At 36.5% G+C, this 14034-nt stretch overlaps 1 protein-coding gene across 2 annotated transcripts in view; it reads right to left on the reverse strand.

The window, feature by feature from the left end:
- Ace2 (angiotensin converting enzyme 2) overlaps nt 1–14034 on the reverse strand; it is a 42055-nt gene that overhangs the window by 26591 nt on the left and 1430 nt on the right. For both annotated transcript variants that reach the window (XM_042680522.1, XM_042680521.1), the window contains 5 exons: nt 6077–6235; nt 3447–3540; nt 2898–3041; nt 1005–1117; nt 234–339 (listed from right to left, as the gene is read on the reverse strand). In XM_042680522.1, the coding sequence (XP_042536456.1) occupies nt 234–339; nt 1005–1117; nt 2898–3041; nt 3447–3540; nt 6077–6235 (616 nt within the window). The remainder of the gene's footprint in view (nt 1–233; nt 340–1004; nt 1118–2897; nt 3042–3446; nt 3541–6076; nt 6236–14034) is intronic.

Below are 14034 nucleotides of genomic sequence, written 5' to 3' on the forward strand. Positions count from 1 at the left end.
TTATCTTTAAAATCTCCTTCATCCTTTGGATTGGAACCAACATAATAACTCTTTATTAAAAATAGTGATATAATAAGGACTTGATATTGATTTTCTGTTGAAGCAAGTGCATTCAAAATGTACTTCTATGTTGCAGAATTTTTCAAAAGTTTTATGTTAGGCTTTACTCCAAAAGATCATGTTATTCATGACTAAGATGGTAAAGAATAGGAGGAATTCCTACTGTTTCTTACCAAGTAAGTGAGCAGGAAGGCATCCAGTTGGATTGATATGAGAAGGGTAAATATCCATCAGCTTTGCTCTCACATAAGCATGGAGATGTTCATATAATGGTTTAATCTGAAAGATCCAGAAAAAAAGTTTAAGACCAAAAGTAGCTAATTTAAATTTACAATGCCACCTCTAGAAATAAGAGTTTCTTTATATGAGCAGAATTTCTCTAAAATATTTTTTCTCCTATCAAATATTCTAGATAGTTTGAAAGCATCCCTTTTCTCCATATATTAGGATGACTAGCACCACTACCTCTATCTAAAAGAATAACTGAAAGAATAGAGATTCAAAACTGGAATAAGTTGCAAAACAGTCATTTTAACACATTACCTATTTAGGTTTTTGTAAGATTCTCACTTCCTATATAAATATTCTTAAGCAGAGCAGTACGACATAGAGCAGATGACATAGCAGATGAAATAGTGGTATTAATTGTCCCACAAAAGGAAGCAGAGATTACTCTTCTGCTTATGAAGAAAGACTGTTAGCCTCAGATATCTCACATCATAATATCATACCTTCTTATGGTCTCTATCCATTATAATTACTATTAATAATAAGTAACTGACAGATGAAAGCAGATCATCTGTAAGGGCTGTCCTATTAGTCTCAATTTTTTTCAATTTCTGATATTATAAAATTCTACAAGACTTGGATAATCCCTATGTTAAGACCAATTCAGAATGCTTCTGGCAATTGTCACTGTCTCCTGTCCATAGTTCCTCAGTTACCTCTGCAAAGGTACGTTCCACATCCTCAATCAACTGGTTGCGATTATAGTTATAGCCGTCTACCCCCTCTGCTTCATAATCCCCTCTCCAATAATCTCCATAGTCTTCATAATCTTTTGCAAAAAGAGAAAGAGAACGTAAGGGAAAGAAGAGAGAGAGAATACAGGTGACATAGATTAGTCTTGCTGGGAAGTTAATAGAAATCTAAAGGTTTATCACATTTGTATTCACTCAAAGGCATAGGAATGAATGACAAGACTAAATAATTCTGTTGAGCACTTGTTTTATGTCCGAAGTTTGAACTATCTCAGTTAATAAGCACAAAGCCAGTTTGTCATGATTATAGTCCTCATTGCACAGATTAATAACATGTTTGGGGTTTGGGGGTGGCATTGAGTTTTGAACTCAGAATTTCATGCTTCACTCTGGTGCCCTACCACTTAAGCAAAGCCTCTAACTCTATATATTTTAAAATATCTAATTCTTAGAATAATTTGGGGCTGGGTGTTAGTGGCTCACATCTGTAATCTTAGCTGCTCACATCTGTAATCTTAGCTACTCAGGAAGCTGAGATCTGAGGATCTCAGTTCAAAATTAGCCTGGGCTAGAAAGTCCAGGAGACTTTCGTCTACAATTAAACACCAAAGAGCTGTGGCTAAAGTGGTAGATCAGTAGCCTCAAGCAAAAATAGCTCAGGGATAGTACAAAGGCCTATAGCAGAAAATGGCAATGCAATTGAATCTCTAATTTTTTAAACCCTCATCTTGTTCAGTATCTTTTGTTGTTGTTGTTGTTTGTCATGGGGCTTGAACTCTGGGCCTGGGCACTGTCCCTCAGCTCTTAAGCTCATGGCTAGCACTCTACCCCTTGAGCCACAACGCTAGTTCTGGTTTATTTGGTGGTTACTTGGAGATAAGAGTCTCATGGACTTTCCTGCCTGGGCAGGCTTTGAACCACAATCCTCAGATCTCAGTCTCCTGAGTAGCTAGGATTACAGGCGTGAGCCACTATCACCCAGCTTGTTCAGTGTCTTATATTTTCGGATATGGTCTGAACTAATCTTAGGCATTGTTACAGTGGGCCTGCGTTTTTTGTACATTGTGTGTATACCCAGCATACTTCTATGGGCTTTACTTAGTGTCTAACCATCAAGAAACACAAGCTTGTGTCAGAATATTCGCTAATAAATCTTATAAATGTATTTAACCATATTTATTTTTGCATTGTCAATGTATGATTAGGAAAATGAGAAAATATCTGGATAAGTGAGCTTTTATTAAAAATTAATAAAAGCTACCATCTACAACTTCCTTAAGGCTTGTGCAGATGAAGTTAAGTGACAGTAGGAGAAATTAGAAATAATGTTTTCTTATTCAAACCCAGGGGGCAGTGAATCACCAAAGCATAGTTTTTCATAATATCATGACTTCAGCTTATTAATGCAGGAGAAAAAGGCAAAAACTTTGAACATTCCTTCTCATAGTAAGGTATTTTATGACTGCCTGAGTTATAATTACATCTGCAGAAAACAAAAGGTTTCCAGTCTGAAGTAATCTGACTTTTTTTTTTTGGCACATCACCCTGAGGTAGACACACAAATGACCTTTGAGAATGAAATGTAGCCAGGGTTTAGGTAAGGGATATTGTCTCTGTCTTCATCCTATCTGAGAAATAATCCTCGACAATTCGTTTGAGAGTTGAATCTTATTCCTTAGCTCTTTAAACTATAGAGCTCCAATGGACCTTCTTGTGCTCCAGTAGTTTCTTCTTGAGACAGGTAGCCTGAATTGTTTAGCAAGTGATTGTTGTTCATCCATTGAGGGAAAGGTTTGGTAATGCAAGAGCACTAACTGCGTAGAAAGGTAGAGAGTGTCTACAGACCAGCACACTTACTGTTTGCTCTTGCCATCTCATTTTTCAGAACCACATATTCTTCATACAATGGTCTCAGCTGCTTGCCAACCTCAGACCTCCAGCCTTCCCATACCCAGAGCCTCTCACTGTAGTCAGTGCTCTTAGCCATTATGTCATCCAAACCTGTTATCACAAAGTACCCAAAAGAAAATTAACTTGTGAACTTGTAAAACTTCCATCTATAAGCAACTATAAGAACTTGAAGGAATTAAAAGTAAGTTTGGCAGATATAAAGATCATAAAATATTTAATTGAAATATTGTGATTCATTTCCTTGCCTTTCTATAAGTCCAAATATATCCACAGAGCAAATGTACCAATGAAAAAAAATTTAATTACTAACTTGAATGCTATAGAATTTACAATGGAGGTTTTCAAAGTTAAAAATATTTGCATGTTAACACTCACATATTTGAAACCTTATCATCTTTGGATTACCTATGCAAAAAGTACAATGCCCTCATCTAAAGTCAATCTCATTTTTAAAACTTGAGAGTAAAAACTCATTACTCTGAGTTAATAGCTTACCTGGTTCCAGTAATAAGCACTGCTGTGGATTATTTGGGTTACAAACTGTTCCTGTGCTGTAAATGGTGCTCATTTTATTTAGAATTGTGTTTAACTGAAATGAAATATAATAAGCAATGTTAGAAATGGAATTTTAGTATAATGTTAACATAAAATATGTCCTTTTGGTCAGGTGGTTTTTGATGTCTCAAAACTATTCTTCTTCTTTGCTATGTGTCTTCATGTACGGAGGGAAGAAATAGATCCCTTAAATTTCCCCACTGTAAACTTTAATAAAGCCTACAAGCACAAAATAGATGTTAAATAGCTGAGATGAACAGATCTACCAAATTCCAAAGAACATTTTCACATCCATCATATAATGAAAAATGCACTTTTGTTTCATTCAGAATTTGTTGAACCTCTATTATACTCTGACAATTCTGAAGTGGAAAAAAAAACCCTCAAGGACCCCAAAATCATGACACAGTAAAGCAATCTTGAAAGTAGTAGCTGCATAACAGTTTGCCAAGAATGATAGTTGGTGACAGAATGACTGTCACTAAAAAGTGATGTGGCAACATTGGCAGGGGAACGGGGGAAGAGGGACTCACATCCTAGATATTCAAGAATGCTTCAAGAAGAAGAACCATTAGAACACTGTTGCCAAAGTAGGACTTGATCAGGTAGAATAAGGGAAGCAGAAGACAGAATCTAAAAGATGAGGGGAGGTTAGAAAATAGATGGCATTTTCAAGAGGTAGTGAGATGTTCACTGAAACTGCTCACCACAGTGAGCAGTGAACATGAGACTGGAGAAGTAAGGAGAGGCCAGATCACAAGGGATAGTCTACACCATAATAATTGAAACTTTTAGTTTGCTTCCATTCTGTAATAAGTACAGAAATTCAGAAAGTAAATGTTTCTCAACTTTTTAAACAATTTGATATTTCTATAACATCTAAGCAGTAATGAAGCAACTTAACCATATGCTGGTCTGTGACAGACTGAAGAAAGGAATGGAGGGAAGAATAGAGGGAGAAAGGAATTGGGGGAGGAGGGAGAAAGGAAGAGAGAGAGGAATAATCCTCTCCCACAAACAATTAAAGAAGTGCTGGATTAAAGGTCCTGTTTCCTCTTTTCCTAATACTGTCTTTTATTACTCTTTCATTCTTTTAGAGTCATTAACCTAAGACATGAAGTAGATACCATGCTTAAAACTTCTGCAAGATCCCATACTCCAACCAATAAATCTGAACATCTTACTATGGCACCAAACACCTCATGGTCTATTTATTTGCTTTTTCATCCCCCTCCCCTGTCCTTCCTCTCCATTGAACCCATGCATTCTTGAGTTTTCCTTCTTCTCAAATACTTAAGCTCTTGCTCGCAGTTAAGTGGTTTTCAATCTTGGCTACACATCAGAATTATTCTTTTAAAAATAGAATGTCCAAGTTCCATGCTAGGCTGGGTTAGACTGTCTAGAGTCAAATGGACAAGGTTTCTCATGGTTTCCTTTGTGGAAAAGATGAACAAATATAAAATGGGTAAGATAAAGTGGATTAATAACTACTGGAATGACTTGCCCAAAGAATGCAGAATAATAAATATCAACTTGTAGAAACAAATACCATATGGTATTATCTCTGTCCTTATCATGTCTTTTTATTTTTATAAATGCAGATTAGGACATACAGAGTTCCAAAAGACAAGTAACTGAGAAAGAAGACTTTGATATAAAATAGTTGAATATTTTAGATAAAAATATTTCAATAGTCTATATCAGGGATCTGCAAACTGGGGTCTCCTGCCTGTTTTTATAAACTTTTGTTGGAAGACAGCCACATCTATTCACTTATGTATTATCTATGACTGATTTCCTGCTTCAATGGCAAAGTTGACTAGTTGTGACACAGACAACATGTCCTGAAAACCCTAAACTTTTTTCTATCTATCCCTTTATAGAAATAAAACAGCTAGATAACTCCTGGGCCAGAGGAATGGGATGCTAGAGATTAAACAGGGGTGAATAAAGACCTTATTGAGTTTCATCAGACTGAGAATAGAATTTTTTTTTTTTTTGGGTCCGGTCATGGGGCTTGAACTCTGGGCCTGGGCGCTGTCCCTCAGCTCTTCAGCTCAAGGCTAGCGCTCTACCACTTGAGCCACAGCGCCACTTCCGGCTTTTTTCTTATGTGGTGCTGAGGAATCGAACCCAGGGCCTTGAGCATGCAAGGCAAGCGCTCTACCACTGAGCCACCTCCCCAGCCCTGAGAATAGAATTTTTAATGTGCCATAATACGGAATTATTAGTGCAAGAAGTTTGGAGACTTCATTGATATCTGTCTATCCAAAATTAAAATCTATAGTCCTAGTCTGCCTTAGTAGGCATAACCCATGGAGTGAAGAATGTCACCTTTCTGCTCATGTCAGTCCAAATCAGAACTGAGTCTTCTTTCTCTCTTAAAACTAAAACAAAATTTTGGCTTGGATGATAAATTCTACGAACACCTTATATAGGCACAGAGTTCTTTTTAATGTCTGAGTCACTATCGTTGTAGATTAAGGAAGAAGCCATGAGTGATACTCCTGTTCAATATTTCCCAAACATTTTAACTCTTGGAGTCAGTGCTAAAATGTTCACAAACATACCCGTTTGCTCTTGTCTTCTGAGAGTGCTGAAGACCCACTCTGCTGAAGGAACTGCAATTGGCGCTTGAGAATGGGGTTCTGAATTTCTTGTAGGGAATATATTTTGGCAAGCTTTGCCTGTTCTTCATAAAAAGCAGACCATATGGCCCCAGCTTCATTCTGAAAGGACAAAAAAAGTTGGAAGTTGGACAGAAGATCTAGCCTAAAGAACATCTGGTGAAACATCTACCATTTCCTGAGTGGCTTGTTCCTCTGCTTTGCTGAAGGTCAAGGTTTAGGTTAAGAGTGACCAGGCCACTCTTAGGCCACTTTCTTTCTGGCCAAGTGCCTAGTTTTTCCCAAGGGTCCTGTCCCCAGAACTGGAAGTGAATTCTCACAGATAACTCACACTGTGAGGCCCTGCAACTTATGGCCTTAGTGTTATGATGTGGGTGAGTTGGCTAAGAATTCAAGGATGAGTGCTCTAAAAGGAGAACCCAGTAGATCTCAGATTGGACATAATGGGAATCTTGTCCCTCCTGACCATTGGAGCCATGGGAAATGAAAAACAGGTCATAGTACACTCCTAGGTATCAAGACAGCACAGGGATTCTGATCATAATTTTTGATCTTTAAAGAAAGTTTCTCAGAAAATGGTAATTAGTAGCCCTGTTGATTTTTCTACAAGCAAAGGAAACTAATACGCAAATGAGGATTCCAGGATATACCTGCTCCCCTGTTTTTTCCCCTTTCTTTTTTTGTGGCAGGATTTTACTATATATGTCTTGGCCTCCTTGTGCAGTCTTCTCTTGATGCAAACATTCATTTCCACTTATCAAAGGCTCAAATAAACAACTATGTTGTACATCATACTTCTTTGGACCATAAAGAAGAGGTAGCATGTATGGAAACTATCATCATCTCTACTCTCTTGAGCCTAAATAAAACAGATAGCTTACCTTATATGGAAAATCAAAGTCAGTCCAAACATACCAATTAGATTAAACTGTGGCTAATAATTACGAGTAGTAGTTTTGGGGCCTGAACAATAGGTGAAATGAAACATATACCACAGTTCACATAGCTCCAGGGATTGATGGGAGCTAGTAGACAAAAGATATAGCATTGAACATTCCCTCTGTGCAAAGGCAAGAAAGAAGCAACTGCAGCAGCAAAATTGTCCACAGCTAGTTTGGGGGACTTGGGGACAAAACACACATTTTTCAGCATCACCACAAGAAATGAAAACACTCTCTGACTCCCTCTATTCCTGTAGTGAATACCATATTCCTATCCTGTGGAAGACCTGTGCATTTTCAAGGATTGGAAGTATAAAAGTTCTAACCTGTATTGTTTCCATATTAAAAATGCATTCTGCTCATCTTAGCCCTAACTATATTTAGAAATTTAAATACAAGGATTTGTGATGCTTTTAAATGCTTTCACATGAGCTTTGTATTATCCATCTTGTGGTAAGTTGTTTGGAGATTTAAAGAATTAGCATCTTATTTTCTTTTTCTACATTTCTTTACCCTCTGAACCAGGCTTAACTTTCAGCAACCACTAAACTACTTCTTCCTTTGGACATGTGGGAGTTTCCTGAAGACAGAAGGTGAAAGGCTGGATAGAATCCTAGTATCTGTTCAGTCCTTGGAGCCCAACCAGCTCCTAGGAAAACTTATACCTTTGAGTTCCTTATGCTGGCTCAGTTTCCAGGTATGGCCTTCAAAACCATCTGAGTCTTATAGATGAAAGCCGCCTTGGTTTCTTTTTAAATAGTCCCAGAGACTTGCACGTTTTAAAAAATACTCTGTTCAATAGAGTAGGCAATATAAATCATATAACTATGAATTTTATCACTCCACTTTAGAATTCATTTTTTTTGTATTTTAGATAGATGGCTTAAGATTGTAAAATTTAAAACATTTACTAACATTTTAATTTTTTCCTGAACTTTATACCATGAGGAAAAAGTACTTTCCTCTGAATTCCATTTTACTTACATCACAATAATCTTTCTCCACTCCTGCTTTTGTATGTAGGTGTTATATGTGTAATGAAGCGTGGGATAGGATCATTAGAAATAGAGAGTAAGTCAACATTCTTTCCTTAGGTATATAATAGCAGTTTAGTTCTGACTTCACTGTGACTCCGGCCCTGTAGGTTCAGGAACCAGCCATGCCCAAAGACCTTATTGGCCTTAGCACAAAGGAACTGAAGAAGCCCTAGAGATCATCTGAATAATAAACGTGGGCCTCCTGGTCTCTCTTTATAGCTTCTGATAACTCACCAAGAAATATTTATAGGATTGTCTGCACCACTCACTTCAATAGTTTCGGGTAGTTATAGTTGTTACTGCCAAATACTAGAACATTGAACCAGGATGCCTGTGTTAGCAATGGGATCCTCTTACTTTCTCCAGGGATAAAAATGATCCAGAGACTTCCTATGTTCTGGAGAAATTGTGGCCTTGTGACTAAAAAGTTAGTCATCGTCTTTCTGAAACTGCTTTTTTTTTTTTTAAGAGCTTGTACTAGTGATATGAAGGAGGTTCATTGTTACAGCTTTGGGATACATGTTTACACTGTATTTCAATCAATCTTACTTTATCTATTATACTCCCTGCCTCCCTCCCTATCCCAGTAGCATTCCCAACAGGCTTCTTTGTTTCATTTTCATAGTTGCAAATAATGTATTTCAAGAGTATGTGAGGCTGCTTGTAGGAGGCTCCAATTTCTCATGAGAACATTGGGTTTATCTTTGTGCAAATTAAGGGCAGACTTGAGTTGGATTAACAAGTAAGAAATGCTTTATTATCTTTCTGCTTGCTTAATAAAACTAAAATTTTTAATTTCTAATATACCCTTTGGTAAGACTGTTAAAGGATCTTATTTTTAAAACACCAACAAACAATAAACCCACAAAGAAGGGATAGTCCATATAAAGCAGTATTATTTAACTGAGAATTTAGTTACAGTTTAACTGGTGAATATTCTATATGCATGTGCTATAAAGCAAGAGAACAATTTATTATGTAGCATATGATAAGATTTGTAATTAATTTTTCACTGCATTTCTGAATTCTTTGATATCTGTTTTTAAACATATTACATTATTATATTATATTAAACATATTATATTATTAAGCATATTATTTTTATTACCCATTTTCATCCAAATCTATTAAAGAAAGGGATGATCTTGGTTTTGTTCCTTGGCCAGAAATCACTTAATTTTCAAAATCTCATGAGAAGATAAAACAAAGCATTGAGTCAACCACACACTCCACAATAGCAGAGAAAAGCAAAGAACATTGGAAACCTGTTTTCAAACCAAGCTTTTTCCCTGACTCCTATGTAATGGTGCCTGGTACACTCTAGGGAGGCTGCTTTTAGAGCATTATGTTAACCAAGTTTGATATCCTTTATTATTTTAAGGTATATTTGAACAACTTAATCTAAGGATTACCATATTGAGGCAGACTGTTGGCTGTCTAGCCCAATATCCTGATTCCTGAAAGTTACACCAAAAGAATATGAGAATAGCAGATTGTCCTCAATAATGTCACCCTGATATCATATGAGCTTATACAGGTCATATAGAACCACTTTCCCCTTCTGTGTCTGTTATCTATTGTTACAATATTGTATAATAAGTAACCAAATCTCTTAATGGCATAAGTGTTTATTGTTTATTTGCCTAGAATCACTGGAGGTTGGCAGGTAACTTTGCTTATCTTGGCTGAATTTGCTTACAACTCTGGATGTTGGCTTCTGCTTGGGCAATTGCTCCACGTGTCTCTCATTTTTAGTTGGAGAGCCCAGGCAAGTTCTCTTGGCAGAGGCAAAGGTTCATAGGACAAGCCCTATTATTCAAGTCCATTAAGCCTCTACTTTCATCATCTCCTCTAACACAAAGCAAGATAAATGATGGACACCGTCACATGGCCTGCAATGGGATGGCACTGCAGAGTGACATGACCTTACACGTTATTATGGGAAAGGATGAAGAACTGAGTCCATCAGTGAAATTGGCCATACTTCCTTAACTCACAGTGAATCTACAAAGCACACACTCGCTTAAATATTTCAAAACCCTATTTATAGTTTTTAAATGTCTCACATTTTATTAAAGAATGGGCCAATTTTATGAGTCTTATCAGTTTTACCACCTGTGGTGTAAACATCACTTCCTTCTATTTACTAACTTGGTCTCTGTAGAGCTTGCAGCTGTATTTTTCTCTCTAGAAGAGAGATTGGATCAATATAACTGTGAACACAGTCTCTTTTCTTGTTCCAAGTCAAACACTTATTCCTTTCTTCTTTTTCTTGTTCTTTTTGAGTGAAGCTTTGTGTAACTCCCTATCTCTCAGAACCCTTTAAATTATTCTGACTGATGTTTTTGGTGGGACAGTGTACATAATTCAAAATTATCTCTTGATATAAATATGACCACCAGGATCGTGTTTCCAAAGGCATGGAATAGCATTCTTTTATTTCCACAACCTTTAAACAATGTTAACTGCTGTTGTCATTATCCAACTAAAAATTTCAGAGACAATCCTGAGTGACTTCTAAGTCTTTTGCACAAAGAGGCACAACCAACACAAACACAAACTTGGATTTTCTAGACTAGTTCTCATATATATAATTGTACTATATACCATTTTTTCTTTTTTCACAATTTTTATGGTATGATTATTCTTTTTATTTTGGATTGTTTTCTTTTTTGATACTTTCCTATGTGTTAGTGATATGGGAAAGCCTTTTGTGGACATACTACAAATATTCATTTTATTGGAGAACTTTTTCAGGATTTGTAAAACTTCTTTGAGGCAATAAACCTACAACAAATTCATGATTATAGATACTAGATGGCATTTAAATATTAATGGTAATTTCAAATATCTTATTGGTTTTCAGTTCAGTCAGTTATTGCTTAAAAGATATGAAGCACAAGGAATCAGAGTTTCAGTTATTTTCTCTGCCCAATAAGTTCATTTATAGTTAACTCCAAAGAAGATAAGCCAGTGCAACAGATAGTCTTATTAAAATAAATCCACATTGTTTTTTTTTAATTTAGTGAGTCAGTACATGTCTTATAACAACAGATGCTATTCTGTAAATAAAGCGTAGGATAAAGTCAGCAGTATGTAAATTTATGGGAACAAGTTCTCCCCTTTGTGCAGGAAAGGCTTACTGTCAAAATACACAAAAAGGTTGATATTTCTTAATTCTTGACCCTGAATTCTCTGCTGGTTATAGGCCAACAAGCAGGCAAAGGAAGGAACATTATGGCTGCTTCTGGGAACTGCATGGCCTCCAAGTTCATATTCTCCCAGCAGCTCTTCTGTGAATTTCAGAAATGTTTCAGAGGTAGGGGATTCTGGATCCTCCTATATTTGACTTTTTTCAGGGAAATATTTATTAAAAACTACACCTGGGCTGAAAATTGAGAGTGCTTGCCTAGCATGTCCTATGCCCTGGGTTCCATCCTCAGCACTGAAAACAACAACAAAAAGGCACTCACTTGAAATGCTTGAAATGGCAGAGAGACTGTGGACTTTCCAGAATGCAAAACCCTTGAACAATAATATTGTTATTGTCAATAGCAATGTAGAGAAGGTTAAATGCCAGACAGTATCAAGTGACATGATATCAAGTGTCACGTGTACATGTACACATATCACATATTCACTAACATCAGTATTCCTATCTAGTATAGGCTATATTACTAATATTATGATAATAATATTCTCTGGTTTACAGATGAGGCAAATGAACCTTCAGAGCTAGAATTTGAACTCCAGCTGTCCCTAAAGTCTACTTACTATACCAAACACAATCACAGTGTACATGCACTAGCTACCTTCTCATTTTGGTATCTCTTGTAACATCTACACAGCCCAGTGCCTTAAAGAATCTCAATATCTGTAATCAGAGATAGAAGAAGAAGCCATTTCTCTCTCACCTTTTCTCTTTTCCCATGCAAGTTCACCTGAATAAGTAATAAACCCTCCACCACTGCTCGATGAAGATGTCCAGTCCCTTACTGCTTATTCAATTTAAATATACTCACTCTTCCTTAAAAAGATTCACATTTGTCTCAAATTGATTTATTTATAGTGGTTTCTGCTCTGATTTCCTAGTCTTTAATCAACTTAGATCATTTAAAAAAATTTGTGCCAGTCCTGGGAATTGAACTTGAACCAAACTATTGCTGAATAAAGGACATAAAAATCTTTTCTTAAGTGATCATTCAGTTGTCCACCACTTAAATTTATAAGAATATTGGTTTGAGATCTGTGAGATAAAAAATGATTAAACCTTCATACTTATCCAACAAAGCATCTTGCTTTCCCAGAGTGTTCCCAGGCATTTCCAGACTTTTCCCCTGAGCATTCTTGCTCACTGCTAGCACTCTACCATTTGAGCCACAACTCCACCCGTGGGTTTTTTGGTGGCTAATTAGACCTGAGAGTGTTGGGGACGTTTTGCCTAGTCTGGCTTCAAACTTTGGTCCTCAGATCTTAGCTTCCTAAGTACTTAAGATTACAGGCATGAGCCACTAACACTGGCCTGATAACATTTTTTTAAAAAAAGTAGAACACTACCACTGCACTACAACCCTATTCAAAAATAATAATACTTCATTGAACCAAAAATTATTTCAACAAACATCACCACAATTCATCTCATAACATGACTCATCCGCATGTGGGCTCCCAACAGTAATATGATATGTTTATCCAAAATTCCAAGGTTCAAGTCACGTATATGATTATCCTCATATTGGGTATGTGCCCAAGTGATGGAGTACTTGCCTAGCAAACAAGTACCACCAAAAAAGAAATTGACTCCCCATCACTGATAACAATGATGTCTTACTATTCTTTGATGTCCAACAAGCAAGAAGCACTATTTAGGTAGTTTTGTATATTTACTTTTCACAGAAGCCCAATAAGAAGCTGGGTGCTGGTGGCTCATGCCTGTAATCCTGGCTCTTCAGGAAGCTGAGATCTGAGGACTGCAGTTCAAAGCTAGCCTGGGCAGGAAAGTCCATGAAACTCTCATCTCCAATTAACCAGGAAAAAAACAAGAGTGGTGTTGTGGCTCAAGTGGCAGAGTAGCAAAAAAGCTCAGGGACAGCACCAGGTCTTGAGTTCAAGCCCCATGAGTGACCGAAAAAAAAAAAAAAAAAAAGGAAGGAAGGAAAAGAAACCCAATAAAGCACATATAAGTGTTTTTTACTTTTCAAAAATGAAGAAATTAAGACCCAGAGAATCTAATGAACTAGCTCAAGTTCACCCAGGATGTGTATATATGTGGTCTGGTTTTAGAGTTCTTAGTTGTGGTATTATCACTTTTACTGTGGTTTTATCACTTTTACTATCACAATGAACATTCAGCTGGGAATAAAGAGAAACACACAATACCCTGCAGTTACCTCCAACAAAAATCAAAGAAAAATTGAGACAAAAAGATATAATGCAGAAAAGAGAGGTAATATCAAAATGTGAGACAAGACAAAATATCTTGGGCTGTCAAAATCTCCTGTTTTCTTGAGCTTAAAAATAAAAACAGAAAATGACACAACAGTTCTGAATTGCTCTGTTCAGTGAATGTCGGTGATTTGATTTAAACACACAACACATAAGCTTTCAAGCTAGACTTTTGAAGCAAAAAGTTGCTGAATGGCCGACACAAAAGCCTTAACTGATCATTCAATTTTCCACCATTTAAATGTATAAAAATTATTGCTTTGAGATATGTGAGAGAAGAAGGTTATTAAACCTTTGTACTTTTCCAGCAAAATATCTTGCTTTCCCAGAGCATTCTGAGATTTTTTTCAGAACAGGTTTAGTTATCTTTTTTCTTGGAGGGCCCTTTTATGACCTGTTGAAATCCCTCTGAGATCTGTGACAATGCAATAATTCCCAAATCCAGTTTCACCTAATCCACAGTTAGTTTAACTGTCTA

Source organism: Dipodomys spectabilis, unplaced genomic scaffold, assembly GCF_019054845.1.
Source record: "Dipodomys spectabilis isolate Male_0828 unplaced genomic scaffold, ASM1905484v1 ptg000061l, whole genome shotgun sequence".
Classification (NCBI taxonomy): domain Eukaryota; kingdom Metazoa; phylum Chordata; class Mammalia; order Rodentia; family Heteromyidae; genus Dipodomys; species Dipodomys spectabilis.